The sequence below is a fragment of the Microcaecilia unicolor genome, chromosome 2, assembly GCF_901765095.1.
Source record: "Microcaecilia unicolor chromosome 2, aMicUni1.1, whole genome shotgun sequence".
NCBI classification, from domain to species: Eukaryota; Metazoa; Chordata; class Amphibia; order Gymnophiona; family Siphonopidae; genus Microcaecilia; species Microcaecilia unicolor.
The window spans coordinates 182,746,682-182,770,674 of NC_044032.1; the positions used below are offsets into that span (position 1 = coordinate 182,746,682).

The window sequence follows — 23,993 nt, forward strand, 5'->3', positions numbered from 1 at the left end:
ATTGATATGTCGCATGCCACTGGCCACAGTCTAGTATTTCACATAAAATCCCATGCCCCTGTGCGCTTTAGGTGTCTGAATCAGGGCCACAACATCTCAGGTTTTTTTCCCCACCCAGAGATAAGTCTGCAAAAGTTGCATCAGCTGCCATTTATCTCTACCTCTAAGAAACAAAGGCAGCATCTGAAAAGTGTATAGCCATTTAGGGGCCAAAATCGTGTTAAATAAATGTTTGCGGCCCCACAGTGACAAAGGGTAAGGCTTCCAGAGATGCAATTTCAGACTAGTATCCTCCAACAAAGGTATTATGTTGGCACTGTGTTCTGCCGTGGTTTTACAGCCTGCTTTACAAAATATCACTGTGTATCTTAGATCTTAGAACCTCTAATAAAAGTCTCATTTACCTAATATGAATCCAAAAGAGTCCACAACTGAAAAGAAACAATACCTACAAACAACCACTACATCACTGGTCCCCACATCCAAGCAATGCTAGGAGTTTCTAGACCAGGAAAAGCAGTAATACACTATACATACATCATCACTGGTCCTTAATCTCTACATCCAGGCTCTTTACATCAGCTGAGAGAAGCCCCTTTTTCAGCAAAGCCAGAGTCTCATGACCAGGAGTCTGGTTCTATGCAATGTGTCCACCCATAGATGAGCTTCCAGCTTCACTGTAAAAGGCCCCCGTTTTTTTTATTAGGCTTAGAACTCATGTTCAGAGCTAAGGAAAATTACAGAATGCTTGAGAATTTCTCTGTTTTGGTAAACAAGCCATACTATGGGAATTTGGCCACATGTTTCTCAGTCCAGGTGGCCAGTCTGAACTCGAAACAGGCTCCACCTCTCCCATCACATACCAAATTAATTAGAGCTGTGTTGTATCTTCTACATTCCAACTTATTTTTACACAATCAAAGTTAAACTATCATTTTTAAACAGAATTACTTCTAATCAAAAATACAGACCCCGAGTGCACTTGTCGGTCAAGGCAGATTTGAAAAACAATCTTTAAAATTCACTTCTATTACACACTGTACAATGTGGCTAAATCCTCAGGGAAAAAAACCCCAAGATACTTCACCATCATGGTTTCCTATATAAGAGGAAAAGACCCCACCCAGTCCCTCAACTTTTTTGGTAAAGGCAACCCCTTTGATTTATTGTAGTTAACCCTGAAAACTGCCCAATTGACCATTCTCATCCAGCAGGGCTGGGAGGGACTGTTGGGAATCATTTAGAAACCACAAAGCCATCATCATAGGCCAAAGCCTTTATCTGATATACATTTACTACTTGCCCCAATATTTGCTGAGTAGTATTATTGACCAGGAGAAGTAGTTCCAAAGATGAGGGATATAATAAGGGAGTCAGAGGTCAGCTGTGTCGTGCTGCGGGCAATATCAAAAGAAGAGGTATGATCCCAATTGACTGTGAGCTGAGCCTGTGGAGAGCAATGTAGTGTGTAGAGCCTCAGAAAACCACCCCTGAATGCCCACCCTGTCCAGCACCTGAAAGATGCTGCCAATGTACTTGGTCAAAGGCTTTATCCACGTCCAGACTTACTAGTGTGGACAGAATAGTGAAGGGATCTTTCCCTGCTGTCTCACCTTTGCTGATCTGAGGCCTGGTTATGCCTGAACCATCTTTGCTGAACCAATATGGATTCTACAGCTGAGGCCTCCAAACAGCACAGCTTTTCTACAAAGGAAAACTATTTCTTGGCACAGTTCTGCTAGTGACTTCACCTAAGGACAGGATGTTGTTTATGTGCACCAACCTTCCAGTTAGCTCCTGGCAAAGGTATGTAGGAGCATGCCTCGCAGAGAGTCTCTGGGAATGTCTGTGAACCATGGAGGGGAGTTTGGTACTGCAGGCCTACTACTCATAAGTTGTTCTTGCCAAATGCCCACAAGGCCCCTCATCGTCATGAATGTATGTGACTTGGATAAATGGCATGTGATTGGTCCATGATGATTATCTGTGGACTTGGGGAGGAGTGCCAAAGCTGTGCATGAGAGAGAGAGAAAAAAAAAAAGAACAAAGAGAAGATTTCATGGTGTATTCATCTCTCTCAGGAGCTAGAGACTGATTTGCCTAAACACCTGTGAACTGTATCTCTGTGCTGAGCACTGCAGAAGGTCAAGCTCAGAAGCCGCTCTCTGGCTTTCCCAAAGACTGTGTAACCAGCTGGTTACTGTACAAGGACATTGGACTAATACCTGACCGAGGAGGCTCACAGGAGAAGTTTCTGCTAGAGCTTGGAATGGGGAGGGGATGATTCATCACCCCATCTACCCTCGCGAACCTATGGATCGTGAGGGTAAAATACAGGACTTTTCCTCTTATGGCTCAGGTTTAGTTAGTTTTGGGTTTTGCCTGTGAAGGACTGGTTGTCTCTTCCACCACCTCAGTCTCTGTTTTTCTTCCTTTGACGTCCACTCCGTCCGCCTATTCACTCCTTTGCCTCTTTGAATAGCAGTTATTTATCTTCCCTCTGATAAATCCCTTTCATTCTTTCTCAGTGTCTATGATGCTTGGCTTTCCTTCTTTCATGATCCTTCCTCCCCCTCCCTCATCCTTGGCGACTTTAACATTCATGTTAATGATCCCTCCAACTCTTACGTCTCTCAGTTCCTCACCTTAACATCCTCCTTCAATCTTCGACTATGCTCCACTTCCCCTACCCACCAAAATGGTCACTGTCTTGATTTTATATTTTCCTATAACTGCTCTCCCTCCAATTCCTCTATCTCAAATCTTCCCCTTTCTGACCATCATCTAATAACCTTCACACTTAAACTTCCTCCCACCCAATCCCGTCCAATCTTAACCAATTTATCTAGGAATCTCCAGGCCATTGACCCTACTACCCTATCCTCCAAGGTCTCGAACCTCTTCTGTACCACTACACCATCCAAATCTGTCAATGATGCCGTCTCTTCCTACAATACCATTCTATCCTCTGCCTCAGACACTCTTGCACCTCTCATGCCCCGTCCTATAAGACGTACCAAACCCCAGCCCTGGCTAACCCCTAAAATCCTCTACCTACGTTCTTGTACCCGTTCCGCCGAACGCCTCTGGCTGAAATCTTGTGCCCTTGCTGACTTCTCACACTTCAAATTCATGTTGACCTCCTTCCAGTCTGCTCTCTTGCTTGCCAAACAGGACATTCAGCTGACCAATTCTCTCGGCTCAAACCCTCGACTTCTCTTCGCCACACTAAATTCTCTCCTCAAGGTGCCTCCACCCCCAACTCCCCCCTCACTATCTCCCCAAACCCTAGCTGAGTTCTTCCACGACAAGGTTCAGAAGATAACCTCGAATTCTCTACCAAATCACCCCCACATTCCCTCCCCTTGTCCGTTCCCCTATTTCCTCAACCCCTCCTTCCTTTTCCTCCTTTCCTGAGGTCACTGATGAAGAAACATCACTTCTTCTCTCCTCAAAACGAACTACCTGTGCCTCTGATCCCATTTCTACCCACCTTCTTAACACCATCTCTCCTACTCTCACCCCTTTTATCTATCATATCCTCAATCTCTCTCTTTCCACTGTGACTTTTCCTGATGCCTTCAAACATGCTGTGGTCACACCACTCCTGAAGAAGCCTTCACCTGACCCTACCTGCCCTTCCAACTATCGACCCATCTCCCTCCTCCCTTTCCTTTCCAAGTTACTTGAACGCGCCATTCACTGCCGCTGTCTTGACTTTCTCTCATCTCATGCTGTTCTTGACCCACTCCAATCTGGCTTTCGCCCTCTTCATTCAACTGAAACTGCAATTACTAAAGTTTCTAATGACCTGTTCCTAGCCAAATCCAAAGGTCTCTATTCTATCCTCATCCTTCTTGATCTATCTGCCGCTTTTGACACCGTTGATCACAGCCTACTCCTTGACACGCTATCTTCATTTGGATTCCAGGGCTCTATCCTGGTTCTCCTCCTACCTCTCGCTTCGCACCTTTAGTGTACACTCTGGTGGATCCTCTTCCACTTCTATCCCTCTACCAATCGGTGTACCTCAAGGTTCTGTTCTCGGTCCTCTCCTGTTCTCCATCTATACTTCTTCCCTTGGCTCTCTGATATCGTCCCATGGCTTTCAATACCATCTCTATGCTGATGACTCCCAAATCTACCTCTCTACCCCTGAAATCTCAACCAGCATCCAGACCAAGGTCTCAGCTTGCCTATCTGACATCGCTGCCTGGATGTCTAAACGACACCTGAAACTTATCGTGGCCAAAACCGAGCTCCTCATCTTTCCTCCTAAACCTACCTCTCCTCTCCCCCCTTTCTCTATTTCGGTGGATGGCACTCTCATTCTCCCAGTCTCATCAGCCCATAACCTTGGGGTCATCTTTGACTCCTCTCTCTCCTTCACTGCTCACATTCAGCAGACTGCCAAAACCTGTCGTTTCTTTCTCTATAACATCAGCAAAATCCATCCCTTCATCTCTGAGCACTCTACCAAAACCCTTATCCACACTCTTATCACCTCCTGTCTTTATTATTGTAACCTACTACTCACCGGCCTCCCTCTTAGCCATCTCTCTCCTCTTCAATCAATCCAAAATTCTGCTGCGCGACTCATTTTCCGTCAAAGTCGCTATGCCCACATTAGCCCTCTCCTTAAGTCACTTCACTGGCTCCCTATCCGTTTCCATATTCTATTCAAACTTCTCCTATTGACCTATAAGTGCATTCACTCTGCCGCTCCCCAGTACTTCTCCACTCTTGTCTCCCCCTACGTTCCCCCTCGAGTGCTCTGTTCTGTTGATAAATCTCTCTTGTCCGTCCCTTTCTCCTCTACTGCTAATTTAAGACTCCGTTCCTTTTATCTCGCTGCACCTCACGCCTGGAATGGACTTCCCGAGCCTGTACGTCTAGCCCCGTCTTTAACCGTTTTCAAGTTCAAACTCAAAACCCACCTCTTTACCACTGCTTTTGACGCCTAACTCACTTACCCTGTCCTTTGTCCTCACCTCTTTATTCCCTTACCCTTAATTGTTCTGTCTGTTTACCTGTCTTATATAGATTGTAAGCTCTTTGAGCAGGGACTGTCTTCTGTGTATTGTGTACAGCGCTGCGTATGCCTTGTAGCGCTATAGAAATGATAAGTAGATAGAGTTGTCTCAGGACCTGTGGTCATTAGCCTAACTTTGCTGCTAAGTTTGATAATCTCTTCTCAGGATATATTATAGTTGTGTAGTTGCATATATACAGTGCACTCCATTTAAGTGCACGTCGGATAAGCAAATGCTCTGTTTAACTGCATGTCGTACTTCGGTCCCGTTTTTGACGCCATCAATTTCTATGGGGACAAACTGGTTTAGCACACCACTGATAAGTGCAAGATTCGTTTATATGCATGGTTTAAGACCGCTCCTCTGCAGGAAAGACTCCACATAAGCGTGAACACGGAATATGGAAGCCTATTGGCGCATGACAACCAACGAGATTTCAAATTTACCACCCCTTTAACTGTCACAGGCAGAATAAGCGAAATAATGTAGTTAGAGTGTACACTGGAGTCGTCGTCGTGCAATTGTAAGACTTTAACACTGGCTGAATGAATAGAAGTTCTTAAAAAATTAGAAAACAAACAAAGTAAATCATCCTTTGCTAAAGAATATGGTGTCAATCCCAGTCAAATTTCACATATCTTGAAGCAGAAAGACCAGCTTCTGTAAGACTGGCAAAACAATACAAACCCACAACAGAAGCGAAAACGGGCGGGAGAAGCTGAGGAGGTAGAAGATGGTCTTCGGTGGCTTTCTCAAGTCAGGAGCAGACAGTTTCCTGTCAGTGGTCCACTGCTTATGGAGAAAGCTAATCAGCTAGCTGAAAGTCTTGGACTAACTGAATTCAAAGCCACTGTTGGATGGTTGGAAAGATGGAAGGAGAGGAACAACATAAAATTCAAGAAACAGCATGATGAAAAACAAGACGCTGATGACTTTGGTGCTGAAAATTGGGTTGTTTCAGTTCTTCCTACCATCTTGAAAGAGTTTGCACCTCGTGACATTTTCAATGCTGACGAAAATGGTCTCTACTGGCGAGCAGTTCCTGATGGAACACTTGTATTCAAACAAGCTGAAACTACAGGAGGTAAAACGTCGAAGGACTGACTGATGATCCTCCTTTGCTGCAATATGGATGGGAATGAGAAGTTGGAATCACTCGTCATTGGAAAGAGCAAACAGCCCCTTTGCTTCAAGAATGTTAAGCGACTTCCTGTGTCATACGAGGCTAACGCAAATTCATGGATGACTGGGGAAATTTGGAGCAGTGGCTAAAGAAGTTACACACTAGAATGCGGGCACAAAAGCGTCAGATTTTGTTGCTTTGTGATAATTGTGCTGCACATGGTGATGATGTCAGTCTGTCTAACGTCAAGGTGGTCTTCCTGCTACCAAACACTACCTCTTTTATCCAGCCTATGGATCAGGGCATAATAGCCAATTTCAAACAACATTATCGGTTCTTGTGCTACGTCATCTGATGAGTATCATGGATGACCAGACTGGGAAGGATAAACGTGCTGTTGAACTGGCTCGTAATCTATCACTGTTGGATTCCCTACATATGCAGAAAGAAGCCTGGAATCATGTTACACAGGCAACCATTGTGAACTGCTACAAGCGGGCATGCTTTGTTAGGGATGTGGAGAGGGATGAAACAGATGCAGCTGTTGCAAACGCGTCAGATGAACGGGCTATTGACATCCCAGCCTGTGTTACTGAAGAGGAGTTTCATCACTAGGTAGCTGTTGATTACGATCTACAAACAGCTGACGACAGCACTGATGTCGAGATATGTGCCTACATGCAGGCAACGGCTGATGATGAAACAGATGATGAAATGAGCAGTGAGGCACGTGCTGACAAAGTTCAACGACCTCCTGTCACTTTTGCAAGAGCGCTGGAGAGTTTCAACACCATGCGGGCCTATCTGGAGGCTACTGGATGTCAGTGCTATGACAGTTTTTACCGTCTGGCAGACGTAGTCTATGGAACTCACAGACCCAATAGCGTACAGAGGACTATGACTGATTACTTCAAGTAAGCCTAACATCAGTTAACGGAGACTGTATACTGTATGTATAATAAACAGTACTGTACATATGTTTATCAGATGTCAAGCTTCTTTGGGTCACAACGGTTAAGTGCACGTTCTGGTTAACTGCATGTATTTCTTTGGTCCCAGACCCTTGCACTTAAGTGGATTGCACTGTATTTACATATATAGTCATATATCTATTGGTGTAACTCTTAGTATATTTTGCAAAGTATCTTATTTTTGTATTTTACTTTGCATTATTTTTAGATATCTGTATTAAATAATTTCCATTTTGGCATTATTCCTTTCATTGGTGGACAGTCTAACACAAACCTGAGGGCCAGTTTAGGTACTGGTCATATTCTTAGCCAAACAAGTCCAGATTAATTGCTGTCTGAATGATTTTCTGATATAACAGTGCTTATAGTAGCGTAGGCTGCACAGTGAGACATAGCTAAAAGTATTTTCTGCACATTTAGTACTGATTGGCGAGCTTTTATAAAACCAACTTGTGCTGGGCTATTTAGAGAGGGAAAGCAACGCACCAGGCGAGTAGTCAACACCCTAGCCAAAAGTTTCACATCTACGTTAAGGAGTGAGATGGGTCTATAGAACTCAGCTTCATCTCGAGGTTTCCCAGGCTTCGGGAGTAAAGTGATAGAACGTGGTGTTGCAATAGAAATATACCCATTTATAATGCAATGAACATCAGGACTTAAGACGTGCAGTTTTAGAAATAGAAAATATGTTTTGATGAGAATACTTTGATTTTATATTAAGAAATATATTGTGGCATATCTTTTGTGAGCTTTGTCATCTTATTGCCAACAATATTTATATGCCTCTTTTCTTGTGCCTGAACTTTGAACAATATGTATGAGAGAATTTTTACTGAAAGATCTAGAAATAGAGAGACTTTTCTAATCCATTATTTTCTTTTACATGCATTCAAGTCTCAATATTTCATCCAGTTTACACAGCTGCTGTGTCTGTGCACCATTTTTATTATTTTTGAGGTCTGCATTTAATTTCTTTTGAGCTTAGAATTTTAATGCATGTAAAAACAATTGTGATTGATTACAAGATAACTTGGTTCATTTTTGTTTTCCAAATTTTAAACCTTATTTCTAGTTTGGGAGCTTGCTGTGGCACCATGAATAATATTTAACAATTTTCTGTATTAGGTATCTACAGCGCACAGTGAAGCATCCTACCTTGTTACAAGATCCTGATTTACGACAGTTCTTGGAAAGTTCTGAGGTATTAAATTTTCCCAAAGGTATTCATTGCCCCCAAAAGATTATCCACTTTGTCCACTGTACTACTATAATACAGGTCTTTAAGTATTTTTTCCTTGTTAGCAAAGAAAAGCAGGAAAGAAACAATATCTTATGCTGTTTCTTTATAGTTAGGTTCAGCATTGAAATAAAAAAAGAATTGTAAATGGATGTTAGCCTTATTATATCATAAACCCTTTTGCATATCAATCCACAATGCTAACACCAATTAAAAGAAGGCTTTCATCTATGAATTCCAAAAACATTATAGTTAGGTGGCTGCATGAATTCTTATTGTGGGCATATCCTGTAGATTTAGCCATCTGGACAGAAAAGACATATAGCTGAAATGTTCTTAAAAAGGCACCTACTTGTCTACTTTATAAAGGTGATGTAGACACCTATGCTCCTTGATAAAATAGGCACCCAGTAGCAGACCTTCAAGCACAATTGTACACATTCTGTGAAGATGTAAATGTGGGCATGACCTCTATACATGTAATTATATATTTTAAATAGGGCTGTACATTGATCAAAAGGTTTAAACACACGATTAATCGCGATTAAAATGTTGATCATGCATTTTGTTGCGTGATCAAAATTGCCAACATCTCATCCCCTCCCTTCCATGGGCACCATCTCCTCCCCTACCTTGCCCTCCCCTCCATGGGCACCATCTCATCCCCTCCCTTACTCTCCCCTACATGGGCACCATCTCCTCCATTCATGATCACCATTGTTTCCCTTCTGTTTCCTCCCCTCCCATCTTTGATCCTTCATTCCCTATTTCCAGCATCCTTCCCTGCCCCCCAACATCTCTTAACTCTTTCTCCCACCCCCCCCACCCCCTGTCCCGTGGTTTGCATCTTTCTCGCCGTCTTCTTTTTTTTTTCTGCTTCCTCTTTCTCCCATGAGCCCCACCATGTTCCGCATCTTACTCTCTTTTCTCCCGTGCCCCCCCCCCCCCGCCGTGGTCTGCATTTTTCTCTGTCTTTTCTTTTTTCTGCTTCCTCTCCCCCCCCCCCCCCCCCCCAACATGCCCCTGCCATGGTCCACATATTTCTCTTTTTTTTATGCTTCCTCTTTCTTCCGTGCCGCCATAGCCACATATTTCTGTCTTTGGCTCCTCTTCTTACTTCTTCCAGCATGGCACTCCAGCAGGCCCGCTCTCCTTTGTGGCTCCTTCTCCCTGCTCCTCACCGCTGCATGATGAACTGAAAACAGTGCTGCTTCTTACCTGGCCCGAAACACCTCTCTGTAACAGGAAGATCTGAGGTGGAACTTTCTGTTAAAGATAGATGCTGCGGGCAGGGTGAGAAGCAGCATTGTTTTCACTTCAGCAGGGAGAAGGAGCTGCAGAGCAGAAGGGGGGCCACTAGAGTTCGTGCTGAGAGAGGTAAGAAGAGGTGCCTGCTAGTGGGGGAGGAATAACAGCGTTAACGCATATAAAATTTTAATGTGTGTTACAAGTTTAATGCGTTAATCGTGTTATTAACGCATTAAATGGACTGCCCTAATTTTAAATGTGTGATTGTATCTGTGTTATTCCTTCTCTGCCCACAGTGTGTCCTTAAGCATTCATAATGCATAGTTCACTACTTAGCGTGTGTATGTAGGTGCAGGTATACAGCCACACGGTTTTATAACCTCCACACGTTAAGCCCGCTTTTCCCACTGAAAATGCTTTATAAAATTTATCATGCAGGGTACATCAGCTATCGAGGCACCTAGATTCAACATGTATATTTTATAAAAGCATTTTTTAGCTTTTTAGCAAACAGTGACAAGTAATTATGTTGAAATTCATTGATATAAATGTTGAGGCAGCCCCTGACATGAGGGTACAGGCTCCTGCAATAAACATATAAATCAGTGTCCAATCCTTTAAAATATGTATATACTAGTAAAAAAGGCCCGTTTCTGTAGGCAAGGAAACGGGCCTTAGGCAGGCAAATTCCCCCCCCCCCCCCCGTGCCGGCGAAAAAGCACCCCCCCTGCCGTTGTTGTGCTACCTGTGCTTACAGCCGAAGTGTTGTTCTGCCCTTCGCGTAGTTTCCTCAATCATCTTGTCTGGAAGTTCCTCTGCGTGCGTCTGACGTCAGACGCACGCAGATAAAGTTTCAGTGAAGATGATTGAGGAAACTACGCGAAAGGCAGAACAACACTTGGGCTGTCAGCACAGGTAGTGCACAGCGGGGGGGGGGGGGGGGGCGTTTTTCGGTGGTCCGGGAAGGGGATCGACAGGTTCGCGGAAGGGGGGGGGGGTCGAGGGGGCCGTAGCACAGGGGGTGACAGATGATTCTAAGGCAGTAGGAGGAGTAGGGAAACACGCTGCGCATGTTTCCCTACTCCTCCCCTTGCCTTGGAATCAGCTGTCTTGACGTCAGTGACGTCCGTGCGTGTCTGTCTCGCAGACCACCTCCAGCCAGGGAGCCACGGTCCCAAGCACAGATCGTTGGAGGTGAGAATTATTATATAGGATTCTTCAGCACAATAAATTAGCATAAATTTGAGAATTTCTCAAATCTTTTATGCACTTAGCTACCACTCATCATGTTAGTTATCAGTCCGAAATGGTGTCGGCGTGTTTTCCAATTTAAATAAAGAACAGCTAATCAATAAATTGGATCAATTATATGCAGTGTATTGCCTGAAAGCACTTAGGCACTTTTGGGTGCGCTCTTTTGATACACTGGACACTTTTTGCTCAATGGAAACAAATTTGTAGACCAATAGTGGATGTATGTTGATTTTCTCATACAAGTTTTGAGTGATGTCTGGGGGGAATGGGAGGGGGGGGATGTTACTGGGTAGCTAGTTTTTTTTACTGTGTCAGATGCGCTGAAGAAACCACTGTGTATGTGTTGTGCCTGGTGTTAGTTTTTTCCGCTGATTTGTCTTAATAAAGGTTTGTTAAAAAAAAATTTTTAACTGGCCAGTCAAGTCACACCAAAATCATCCATTCAGTCTCTTCATTTAGACCCCTAAGTTCTACAGAATTGAGTGTATATATACAGCGCTGCTCTCGATGCTTTAAAAAGCTTTCATAATCACCTCCCTCCCACCCTCTTAAAACATTGATTTGCCAGTACATTTCTGAATCTGTGTTTTTATCCAGGGGGATACTAATGGAGCAGACTCCTGTTATAATACTGTGATTTGTGCTCATTTACACCCCCCCCTTTACAAAGCCATGTTGTAATGCCGACAGCCCATTCACTTTGAATGGGCTGTGTCGACATTACTGCACCAGCAGCCACTAGGGCGACTTTGTAAAATGGGGGTGTTAGTCTCAGTTTAATAAGGGTGCGATGTTCTGCCTACATACCAGACCATATCGGCATTGGATCAAATAAATACCTTAAGCTGTGTTACAAGTAGCTTCGTACATAGTAGTATATTACTTTTCTGTAACCTAATCAGGATCTGTTAAGCATAGTGCACACCACTGACAGTGTCCACATTGAGAATGAGTGCCTTTATTCATTCTTGATGTGGACACCGTCAATTGTATACTCTATCCTTGGAACCCAATCAGGACCTGTTAAGGGATTTTCTGCCAGTGAAGGGTGCAACCGTCCCAACTGTTTTGAGAACTCACTGGTCTGAGGTTACAAGGGAAACCTTGGGGAAAAAAATTCAGCCTTCATCCTACTGTCAAGCTGTCTGGGATGGATATGTGCTATGTTCTCCTGGAGCCAGTCAAAAGCCTGCCCTTTGCTTTCACTGGAGAGCCAGCTGGGCCTTTTGAGCTCTGTACTGCTGCTCTCAGGGACGGGAGCTCTGGGATGGACGAGAGCAAGGAGTAAACCTGTGCATGTGTGAATAGTAGGCCCTCTGTTGCCCCCTGGCCAAGTACCTCCTAGAAGAGGTTGGGCTAGGAGTGGGCTGGGACATAAGAACATAAGAATAGCCATACTAGGTCAGACCAGTAGTCCATCTAGCCCAGTATCCTGCTTCCAACAGTGGCCAATCCAATTCACAAGTACCTGGCAGAAACCCAAGTAGTAGCAACATTCCATGCTACCGATTTCTGGGCAAGCAGTGGCTTCCCCCATATCTATCTCAATAGCAGACTATGGACTTTTCCTCCAGGAACTTGTCCAGATTTTTAAAAAAAATTTCTATTATGCATTTATTCATATATATCAAGTACAGTGCACTCCATTTAAGTGCACGTCGGATAGGAGCATGCCGTACTTCGGTCCCGTTTTTGGCACCATCAATTTCTATGGGGACAAACTTCATTTTAGCGCACCACTGATAAGTGCAAGATTTGCTTATATGCGTGGTTCAAGACCGCTCCTCTGCAGGAAAGGCTCCACATAAGCGTGCGCATGGAATGTGGAAGCCGATTGGCGCGTGACAACGAGATTTCAAATTTATTGCCTCTTTGCCACAGGCAGAATAAGTGAAAGAATGTTGTTAGGGCGTACACCGGAGTTGTCGTCGCAAGGGAACTGTAAGACTTCAACACTGGCTGAACGAATAGAAGTTCTTAAAAAATTAGAAAACAAAGTCAAGCATCTATAGCTAAAGAATATGGTGTCAATCCCAGTCAAATTTCATGTGTCTTGAAACAGAAAGACCAGCTTCTGGAAGACTGGCAAAACAATACAAATCCACAATGGAAACGAAAACGGGCAGGAAAAGCTGAGGCAGTAGAAGATGCTCTTCGGTGGTTTTCTCGAGTCAGGAGCAGACAGTTTCCTGTCAGTGGTCCACTGCTTATGGAGAAAGCTAACCAGGTAGCAGAAAGTCTTCGACCGACTGAATTCAAAGCCACTGTTGGATGGTTGGAAAGATGGAAGGACAGGAACAGCATAAAATTCAAGAAACAGCATGGTGAGAAACAAGACGCTGATGACTTTGGTGCTGAAAATTGGGTTGTTTCAGTTCTTCCTACCATCTTGAAAGAGTTTGCACCTCGTGACATTTTCAGTGCTGACGAAAATGGTCTCTACTGGTGAGTGATTCTTGATGGAACACTTGCATTCAAATATGCCGAAACTACAGGAGGTAAAACATCGAAAGACCGACTGACAATCCTCCTTTACTGCAATATGGATGGGAGTGAGAAGTTGGAACCCCTCGTCATTGGAAAGAGCAAACAGCCCTGTTGCTTCAAGAAACTTAAGCGACTTCCTGTGTCATACGAGGCTAACGCAAATTCATGGATGACGGGGGAAATTTGGAAGCAGTGGCTAAAGAAGTTAGACACTAGAATGCGGGCACAAAAGCGTTAGATTTTGTTGCTTTGTGATAACTGTGCTGCACATGATGATGATGTCAGTCTGTCTAACATCAAAGTGGTCTTCCTGCCACCAAACACTACCTCTCTGATCCAACCTCTGAATCAGGCATAATAGCCAATTTCAAACAACATTATCGGGCTCTACGTCGTCTGATGAGCATTATGGATGACCAGACTGGCAAGGATAAACGTGCTGTTGAACTGGTTCATAATCTATCACTGTTGGATTCCCTATATATGCAGAAAGAAGCTTGGAATCATGTTACACAGGCAACCATTGTGAACTGCTACAAGCGGGCAAGCTTTGTTATTTATTTATTTATTTATTTATTTCACTTGTATCTGAAGAGTTATGCTAGCGCCATACAGGATAAAGTGTACATATGATATTACAAAGTGTACATTTTGGTGTTACAAAGTAGTTAAGGAAGACAAAATAATTTGATCAAGTAATTGTGGAGAGATACATTCTGCCTGAAGTTGAAAGGTGCTGTGTTGAGGTTAGCTATGGGTTCTCGTTATAGGCTTTGTCAAAGAGGTAAGTCTTCAGAGATTTGCGAAAGTTAGTTCATTGATCGTTCTCAGGTGAGTTGGAAGTGCATTCCCCATCTGTGTGCCCATATAAGAAAAACGGGTCGCGTGAGTTAGTTTGTATTTTAATCCCTTGCAACTTGGGAAGTGTAGGTTGAGAAAGATGTGGGAAGATTTTTTTTGCGTTTCTGGGTGGTAGGTCCACTAGGTCTAAGCATGTAGGTCGGGGCATCTCCGTAGATGATTTTATGAACAATTGTGCAGATCTTGAACGTGGTGCATTCTTTAAGTGGGAGCCAGTGCAATTTCTTTCTCAAGGGTTTTGCACTTTCATATTTTGTTTTCCTAAATATGAGTCTAGCTGCGGTATTCTGGGCTGTTTGAAGTTTTTTGATGGTCTGTTCTTTACACCCAACATAAAATCCATTGCAATAGTCTAGATGACTTAATACCATTGACAGTACCAGGTCGCAAAAGATTACCCTTGGGAAGTAAGGTTTTACGCTTTTGAGTTTCTACATGGAATGGAACATTTTCTTAGTTGTATTCTTCATGTGATTTTCAAGTGTAAGATTTCGGTCAATGGTAACTCCCAGAATTTTCAAATTGTTCGAGACGGGGAGGGAGAAGTTTGGAGTGGTTATGATGGAGAATTTGTTTGTGTTGTGTTGTGAAGTAATTATGAGACATTGAGGCATATTTTCAAAGCACTTAGCCTTCCAAAGTTCCATAGGTTTCTATGGATCTTTGGAAGGCTAAGTACTTTGAAAATAAGCCCCATTGTGTTTTCTCTGCATTGAGTTTTAGTTGAAATGCATCCGCCCATGAGTGCAGGATTTGGAAGCTTTGGTTGATTTCGTTGGTGATTTCCTTTAGGTCATTTTTGAATGGGATGTAAATTGTGACATCATCTGCATAAATGTATGGGTTGCGATTTTGATTGTCTAGTAGTTTGGCTAGTGGTGTCATCATTAGGTTAAAGAGTGTTGGTGAGAGGGGGGATCCTTGGGGAACTCCGCATTCGGGTTTCCATGGGGCTGATATCTCTGCTTTAGTTGTTACTTGGTAGGATCTTGAAGTTAGGAATCCTCTAAACCAGTTAAGAACATTGCCTCCCACTCCAAAGCATTCCAGGATGTGTAGTAATATGTCATGGTTGACCATGTCGAAGGCACTGGACATGTCAAATTGTAAGAGAAGTATATTATTGCCAGTTGCAATTGTTTGTTTAAATTTATTCATTAAGGTTACTAGTACTGTTTCTGTGCTGTAGTTCGGTCGAAATCCTGATTGCGAATCGTGCAGGATTGAGTGTTTATTTAGGTGGTTAGTGAGTTGTTTTGTCACTATGCCTTCCATAAGTTTGGTTATCAGCAGGATAGATTCTACTGGGTGGTAGTTGGTCAAGTCATTTGTACTTTTCTTTGCGTCCTTAGGTAACGGGGTAAGTAGTATATTTCCCTTATCTTTTGGGAAGAGGCCATTTTGTAGCATGTAGTTTAGGTGCCTCGTGAGGTCTGTTATGAATTGTTGGGGGGCATATCTCATCAGATTACTAGGACAAATGTCCAGTTTGCATAGCGATTTGGCGTATCTTTTGAGTGATTGAGAGATGTTTTCGATCGTTAGTGAGTCAAAGTTGGTCCACGATCGGTCTGCTGGATATTCCTCATGTGTTGGGTCTAGGCATTCAAGGATGTGGAGAGGAACGAAACAGGTGCAGCTGTAGCAAACACATCAGATGAAGAGGTTATTGACATCCCAGCCTGTGTTACTGAAGAGGAGTTCCATCGCTACATAGCTGTTGATTACGATCTACAAACAGCTGAAGACAGCACTGATGTTGAGATATGCTCCTACATGCAGGCAACAACGGCTGATGATGGAACAGATGAAGAAATGAGCAGCGAGGCACATGCTGTTGAAATTCAACAACCTCATGTCAGTTTTGCAAGAGCGCTGGAGAGTCTCAACACCCTGTGGGCCTATCTGGAGGCCACTGGATGTCAGTGCTATGACAGTTTTTACCGTCTGGCAGACGTAGTCTATGGAACTCACAGACCCAAGATTACTTCAAGCCAGCGTAATGTCAGTTAACTGAGACTATATACTGTAAGTATAATAATAAACAGTACTGTACATATGTTTATCAGATGTCAAGCGTATTTGGGTCACAACGGTTAAGTGCACGCTCTGGTTAACTACATGCATTTCTTTGGTCCCAGACCCTTGCACTTAAGCGGATTGCACTGTATACATCCTATATAATAATTCTCACCTCCAACGTTCTGACTTGCCTAGGACCCGTGGCTCATTCCGAGTTGGTCTGCTAGGCTCCGTAGATCAGGCTGACATCACCGTAGCCATTATGATGTCAACTTCAGAAACCGCGGGGAAAAAAACATGCGTCACAGCTGATCCATGTCCAGAGGAGGGTCGCTGGACATGGGTGGCTGGAGGGGGGGGGGGCAGGGGAGAGAGAAGGGTCGCTGGACATGGGTGGCTGGAGGGGGGCAGGGGAGAGAGGAGGGTTGCTGGACATGGGTGGCTAGAGGGGGGGCAGGGGAAAGAGGAGGGTCGCTGGACATGGGTGGCAGGAGGGGGGGCAGGGGAGAGAGAAGGGTCGCTGGACATGGGTGGCTGCAGTGGGCGCAGAGGGAGAGGAGGGTCGCTGGACATGGGTGGCTGCAGGGGAGCCGAGGAAAACCTTGCTAGCGCCCGTTTCATTTGTGTCAGAAACGGGGCTTTTTTACTAGTATATCATAAACTTGAAGATCAGAAAAATATTCAAAAATACCCAAATGTTTTTTTAAATCAAGATATGTTAACCACTGTTACCGCATCCTCTGGCAACAAGTTCCAGAGCTTAACTATTTGTTGAGTGAAAAAATATTTCCTCCTATTTGTTTTAAAATTATTTCCATGTAACTTCATTGAGTATCCCCTAGTCTTTTTGTACTTTTTGAAAGAGAGAAAAATCAAATAACTTTTACCTGTTCTATACCACTTTGGATTTTGTAGACCTCAGTCATAACCCCTCCTCAGCTGTCTCTTTTCCAAGCTGAAGAGCCCTAACTTTTTTAGCCTTTCCTCATGTGGGAGGAATTCCATCCCCTTAATCATTTTGGTCGTTCCTATTTGAACCTTTTCTAATTCCACTATCATTTTTTGAGATACTGCGACCAGAATTGAACACAATACTCGAGATGAGGTCTCACCATGGAGCGATAGAGACATTAGAATATTCTTGGTCTTTTTTTCCCATCCTTTTCCTAATAATTCCTAACATCCTGTTTACTTTTTTGGCCACTGCCAGACACCGAGCAGAAGATTTAAGCATATTTTCTACAGTGACACCTAGATCTTTCTCCTGGGTGCAGACTCCTAAGGTGGACCCTAGCATCAGGTTACTATGATTTGGATTATACTTCCCAGACCTCATAGACCTACCAACAAGAAACACAATCGGATCATCACGAACATACCTAAATCTCCACTACCCAAGCTGCAAAGGACTCAAATATAAATCAACTTATACATCCAGTTTCTCCTACATAAGCACACAACTGTGGAACGCACTACCAAAAGCCGTGAAAACAATGTACGACCACCTAAACTTCCGGAAATCACTAAAAACCAACCTGTTCAAAACGGCATACCCCATCGACCCAACTTAAGTGCCTAAACTCTGCAACACAACTATACCAAAGCTTGTAATGGACTATACATAACTCTTCCTCCCTATGATTCCCAATGTGTCTCTAACACATGAACCTTATCCGACCACACTAACTCCTTGTATTTGTTCCTCTACCGGAGATGGCGAATGCCTCTACTGTACAATGTAAGCCACATTGAGCCTGCAAATAGGTGGGAAAATGTGGGATACAAATGTAACAAATAAATAATTGTGCATTACTTTGCATTTGTCCACATTAAATTTCCTCTGCCATTTGGATGCCCAGTCTTCCAATTTCCTAAGGTCTTCCTGCAATTTTTCACAGTCTGCATGTGTTTTAACAACTTTGGATAGTTGTCATCTGCAAATATAATCACCTCGCTTGTCGTTCCAACTTCCAGATTATTTATAAACAAGTGACTTGATGGTATCGGTATATTCTCTGAAGAACAAGCAGGCTGCTTGTTCTCACATGTGGGTTAACGTCCGCGTCGGCCCAGAAAACGGCTTTTTCACCAGTAAAAATAATTTTACCAGAGCCTATTGGTGCGTGCACCGCGCATGCGCAGACAACTTCTCGCCCATTCCTTGAGCGTGCCTCAGTTTTTTCTTGCCGCGAACGAGGTGACAGGTTTTTTTTTCCTGTGCTCCTCGTATGGCCCAGAAAAAGAGTCTTGACGACTTGTATCTATCATTCTTTATTTTTTGTCATTTGTTTTCTTTAAAAAAAATAAAAAAAAACTCCGCGCAGCTAAATTCTTAGTTTAGCCCCCCTTTTAAAGTTTCCTTTGTTTTTTGACGCGGCCGGCTTTAGACAACACAGTCGGGTTCTCCCTTTCTTTTTTGTGCCCTTTTTCTTTTAATAGGCACAATCGTGTCTTTTGATTTTGCTGAAGCCGTATTTCCTTCCATGTCATCGAAGACACCCAGCAGCTTCAAACGTTGTACCATCTCAGGTACCGATACCCACGCCTGGTGTAACCAGTGCCTTGAGCCCAACCATAGCCCAGCCGCTTGTAGTCTGTGTTTTCATATGAAGAAACGGACCCAAGCGTCTCGAGAAGCCCAATGAGAGAAGCTTTTTGGGGCGCGGTCCGGTCCTTTGACATCTGTACCGAGGTTGTTGACATCGACAGGAGCATCGATGTCTGGAGCAGAGGTAATGGCTGCTGAGAGACCAACTCGCACTGGGAGCAGTGAGGCGTCGAGTGGGTCTCCACCTGCCTCGAGGCCTCCTGTTATGCAGGCCCCCTGGGACCAACCTTTGTCGGCCCCTAGGAGACGTGAGGATTCCACATCCTCATCGGTACCGAAGAGTCTTGATGATGAGCGTTGAGAGAAAGCGAAGAAGCACCATCATCATTCTCCTTGGATGCATGGTACCGGGAGCTCTGGGGCGTCAAGAGAGTCAGCAACTGAGAAGCAGCGGGCGCCGAGAGGATCACTCCCCCTCGATACAGGAGGTGCCGATGTGTCGGGCTCCTAGCAGCGCGATTCGTGCTCCCGAGCCTCCACAGATGCTGACACCACCTGTTCCACCGACCCCGTAGCCTTCTCCGACGGTGGCTCTCGACGAGCGCATCCGGGCTTTGTTTCCAGAACTTCTGGAGGGATTGCTACGTCAGTCAGCTTCAGTGTCGAGGGTGCTTGCGCCTTCTGTACCATCTGCTGCAGCGGTGTCTGGCCCTTCACTTGCAGTGAGGTCTACGACTGCGGGTGCCGCCTGCGGCATCGGCGTCTGCTGCCACCCAGGTCGACGCCCCTTTGACATCGGTGGAGGGAGCTTCGTCGCAGACGGACCGGGCATCGGCTTCTCGACATCGCCATAGAGGACATTGTTCCTCGGTGTCGAGGCAGGTTCAGTGTCGAAGTACCTTGACACAGGCTTTATCTGACACTGAGCAGGAGCATTCGTGGGAGTCAGAAGAAGATCCCAGGTACTTTTCTTCTGAATCCTTTGGAATTCCCTCTGATCCTTCCCCTCCGCCAGAGAGGAGACTATCTCTCCACCAGAGAGTCTGTCTTTTTCCTCTTTTGTCCGGGAAATGGCTACTGCTATTCCCTTCCCTGTTGAGGATGAGTCCAGGGCTGAGATGCTCGATTATTCTTCTCCACCTAAAGAGGCTGTAACAGTTCCTCTGCATAAGGTACTGAAGGAAGTCCTTATGCAAAACTGGTCGTTCTCTCTGTCTGGCCCTGTGGTCCTGAAGAAAGCTGAATCCTAGTATCGGATCCACGGTGAACCTGGATTGATGAGGTCCCAGTTATCCTACAGTTCCATGGTGGTGGACTCCATCCTCAAGAGAGCCAGGAGTACTACAGACTATGCTTCGGTGCCCCCGGGCAGAGAAGCTAGAACTCTTGATTCTTTTGGGAGGAAGACGTATCAGGCCGCTATGCTCACCGCCAAGATTCAGTCATACCAGCTCTTCATAGGCGTGCACTTGCAGGACTCGAGGCAACTGTCGAGCTTGGTTGATGCACTCCCTACGGAGCAGGCTGAGCCTTTACACCAGGTGGTCAGGCAGCAGAAGGCGTGTTGTAAGTTCCTGGCCAGGGGTACATTTGACACTTTTGATGTAGCATCCAGGATCGTTGCTCAGGGTATAGTGATGTGCAGACTCTCATGGCTGCGTGTCTCTGACCTGGATCATTCTGTCCAGAAGCGAATGGCGGATGTTCCTTGCCGGGGGGGGGGGGGGGGGGGGGGACAACCTTTTTGGTGAAAAAGTAGAGGATCTTGTTGATCAGATCAAGAAGCATAATGATGCTATGTATTTTTCTCCCTACGGGCGCCTTCTGCTACTGCTTCCTCATCTGGGAGGTATTTTGCGGGGAAGAGGAGTGCTCCCTATTCCTATCCTAGGCGTAGGTACACTCCTGCTTCTCGGCAGCCTGCCTAGGCTCAGCCCCAGTGTGCTTGTTCTCGTCAACAGCGTGCGTCTAAGGCCCATACTGCTCCCCAGCAAAAGCAAGGGATGGGCTTTTAACTTTCTCCAGTTGAGCATAGCCTCAGTAAAAATGTCCGTACCAGACGACTTGCTGGTTGGGGGAGGTTAATATTTTTTCACCAAAGGATGGCCTCTCATAACGTCCGACCGGTGGGTCCATCAAATAGTCTGGTTATGATACACCCTCAATCTGGAATCCAGACCTCCAAATTGCCCATTGGGAGCTCATTCTTAAGCTCCCAGCACAAATAGGTACTTGCAGAGGAACTCTCCGCCCTTCTAAAGACCCAAGCGGTCGAACCCGTTCCACCAGGGGAAGAAGGGCTGGGATTCTAGTCCAGGTACTTCCTTGTGCAAAAGAAACCAGGGGGGATGCGTTCCATCCTAGACCTAAGGGCCCTGAACAAATTCTTAATCTGAGAAAAGTTCAGGATGGTTTCCCTGGGCACCCTTATGCTCTCTGGACTTAAAGGATGCTTACACACACATCTCGATACTTCCAGCTCACAGGAAGTATCTTCGATTTTGGCTGGGAACATCACTTTCAGTACCTTGTACTGCCCTTTGGTCTGACGTCTGTGCCCAGAGTGTTTACAAAGTGCCTTGCGGTAGTCGCAGCGTCGCTACGTAGACTGGGAGTGCATCTGTTCCCTTATCTCCACGATTGGCTGGAGAAGAGCACCTCTGAGGCAGACGCTCTACAGTCCATGCGAATTACTATTCAGGTGCTAGAGCTACTGGGTTTTGTGATCAATTATTCCAAGTCCCATCTCACCCCAGTACAGAAGTTGGAATTCATTGGGGCTCTATTGAACACAAAGACAGCTGGAGCTTATCTTCCCGACGCAAGGACAGACAACCTCCTGACCCTGGTGTCCATGGTTAGAGCGTCTCAGCAGGTCACGGCTCGGCAGATGTTGAGACTTCTGGAGCACATGGCCTCCACAGTTCATGTCACTCCCATGGCACGTCTACATATCAGATCAGCTCAATGGACCCTAGCTTCCCAGTGGTATCAAGCTGCGGGGGGATCTAGAGGATGTAATCCAACTGCCCACCGACTTTCGGAATTCCCTTCAGTGGTGGATGATTTGATCCAATTCAACCTTGGGACGTCCATTCGAAATTCCTCAGCCACAAAAAGTGCTGACGACAGATGCATCCCTCCTGGGGTGGGGAGCTCATGTACATGGGCTTCACACTCAAGGAGCTTGGTCCTTTTTGGGAAAAGGTGTTCAAATCAACCTCCTGGAACTGCGAGCGATCTGGAACGCTCTAAAGGCTTTCAGAGATAGGCTGTCCAACCAACTCATTTTAATTCAGACAATCGGGTTGCTATGTATTACACCAACAAGCAGGGGGACACTGGATCTCGCCCTCTGTGTCAGGAAGCCGTCCAGATGTGGCTTTGGGCGCACTGTCACGGCACGTTTCCGCAAGCCACTTATCTGGCAGGCGTAGGCAACAGTCTGGCCTACAGACTGAGCAGGATAATGCAACCTCACGAGTGGTCACTGAACATGGGAGTAGCCCGCAAGATCTTCCGAGCGTGGGGCACCCCCTCAGTGGATCTTTTTGCCACTCAAATCAATCACAAGGTCCCTCAGTTCTGTTCCAGGCTTCAGGCCCACGACAGACTAGCATCAGATGCCTTTCTCCTACATTGGGGAATAGGCCTTCTGTATGCGTACCCTCCCATACCTCTGGTAGGGAAGACTTTGCTGAAACTCAAGCAAGGCCACTGAACTATGATTCTGATTATGCCCTCTTGGCCCCGTCACATTTGGTTCCCCTTTAACTTTGTCCACAATTCACAAGTCCAGATATTAAGCAAAAAGAATAACTACGAGAAAGAAAATTATGTTACATCATTGGAACATGAAGAGCACTACTAATCCCGCTAATCCACTTACTAGCATATTAACATTGGGGTGCAGCCAAAGGCACATTAACACTTTCTTTAGAATTAATGAATTGTAGCAATTTTAAGGGGGGGGGGGTCAAAGAAAACATAATTGTTCGTGTGTAGGGATAAAAGGCACCTACAGGGAAATTTCAACTTAAACAATGCTCCTAAGTTAAGAACTCTTCTGTGTTTCCCTTGCCAAGTCAGGAAAAATCTGAATCTTAACACCCCAAAAAAAACCTGCATTAGCATGATGAAAATAAGTCCCAACCTGGAATACTTTTAAAACCACTTTGAGTTTTCTGGGTCACTGCAGAAAAAAATAGGCGAATCAAAAAAAGAACTTACTCGACTGGGGAGCTGAAGGCTTAAGATGGCCAGGGGAGCCATGGAAAAATAAGGAAATTAACGAAGTGCCAAAAAGACTCGAAGAAGAACTAAGGGAAAGAAGGGGAAACCTGGTCCCACAAGAGGAAGATACCAAAAATGGACACTTATCCAGAAAAACTGCGCAAATTGCTTAAAGAGGAAAATAAGATGGCATGCATGAGGGGAGAGCAGAAGAAATGCATCTTCTCAGCTCTGCAGAAAGATTCCTCTAGCCTGCATAGCAGCAGTAGGTGAGAAGGCACACCTGCACGGTAGACAGTACCAAAAGCTTCTAAGAGCTTCTAGTAAAAACACTGAGGAGCATCTTTGCAGTGGACTCCATCAGATGATATCACCCGGATATGAGTATATGATGTCCTGCTTGTCCTCAGAGAAGCCTATATGTGTGAGTCCTACCCCCATTCTACCTATTCTCTACCTTTGTTGATGTCTATGCATATATTTTGTAAAGGTAGGTGCTGTGTTCTATGAACATATACCCCTGTGTAATTGTATAGAAGCCTGAGTGCATAAAATGCTATTCTGCACCCTCAAGTCTCATAGAAAATGATCCCCCTTATCTTGTATTTGCTGTTGCGCTTAGTTTTATGGATAGAATAGTTTTGAAGCTTTAAGATATACTAGCATATATTTGTCAAGTAAACTCTCAAAAACACAAGAATATTTTACACACATGCCCTTTCTAGTTTCATTTTTTTAGGTTTTTTTTTTTTGGGGGGGGGGGGGGCACACTTTCATGACTGTTTGTATTGCATCAAGTGGATGGATTTCTGCTCTGAGAGTGGATTGATTACTCTCTAGTCATTATTAATTGTGCTGTTCTGTTGAATGGACCCCTGAGGTAGGCGTTGTTTGCTGAAACACAGCCCATGTTGGGTCATTAATAAAGCACATTTGTACCTTCTCTGTTCTTTTTTTTTCTAGAGTACTTTGTGTG

The 23,993-nt window shown here is 44.8% G+C and overlaps 1 protein-coding gene across 1 annotated transcript in view; it reads left to right on the top strand.

Moving 5' to 3' along the window:
* The window catches only part of SNX2 (sorting nexin 2), a 154,171-nt gene that overhangs the window by 74,882 nt on the left and 55,296 nt on the right, over positions 1 to 23,993 (top strand). The window contains 1 exon segment of the mRNA XM_030193541.1: positions 8,253 to 8,328. Coding sequence (XP_030049401.1) covers positions 8,253 to 8,328 — 76 coding nt within the window.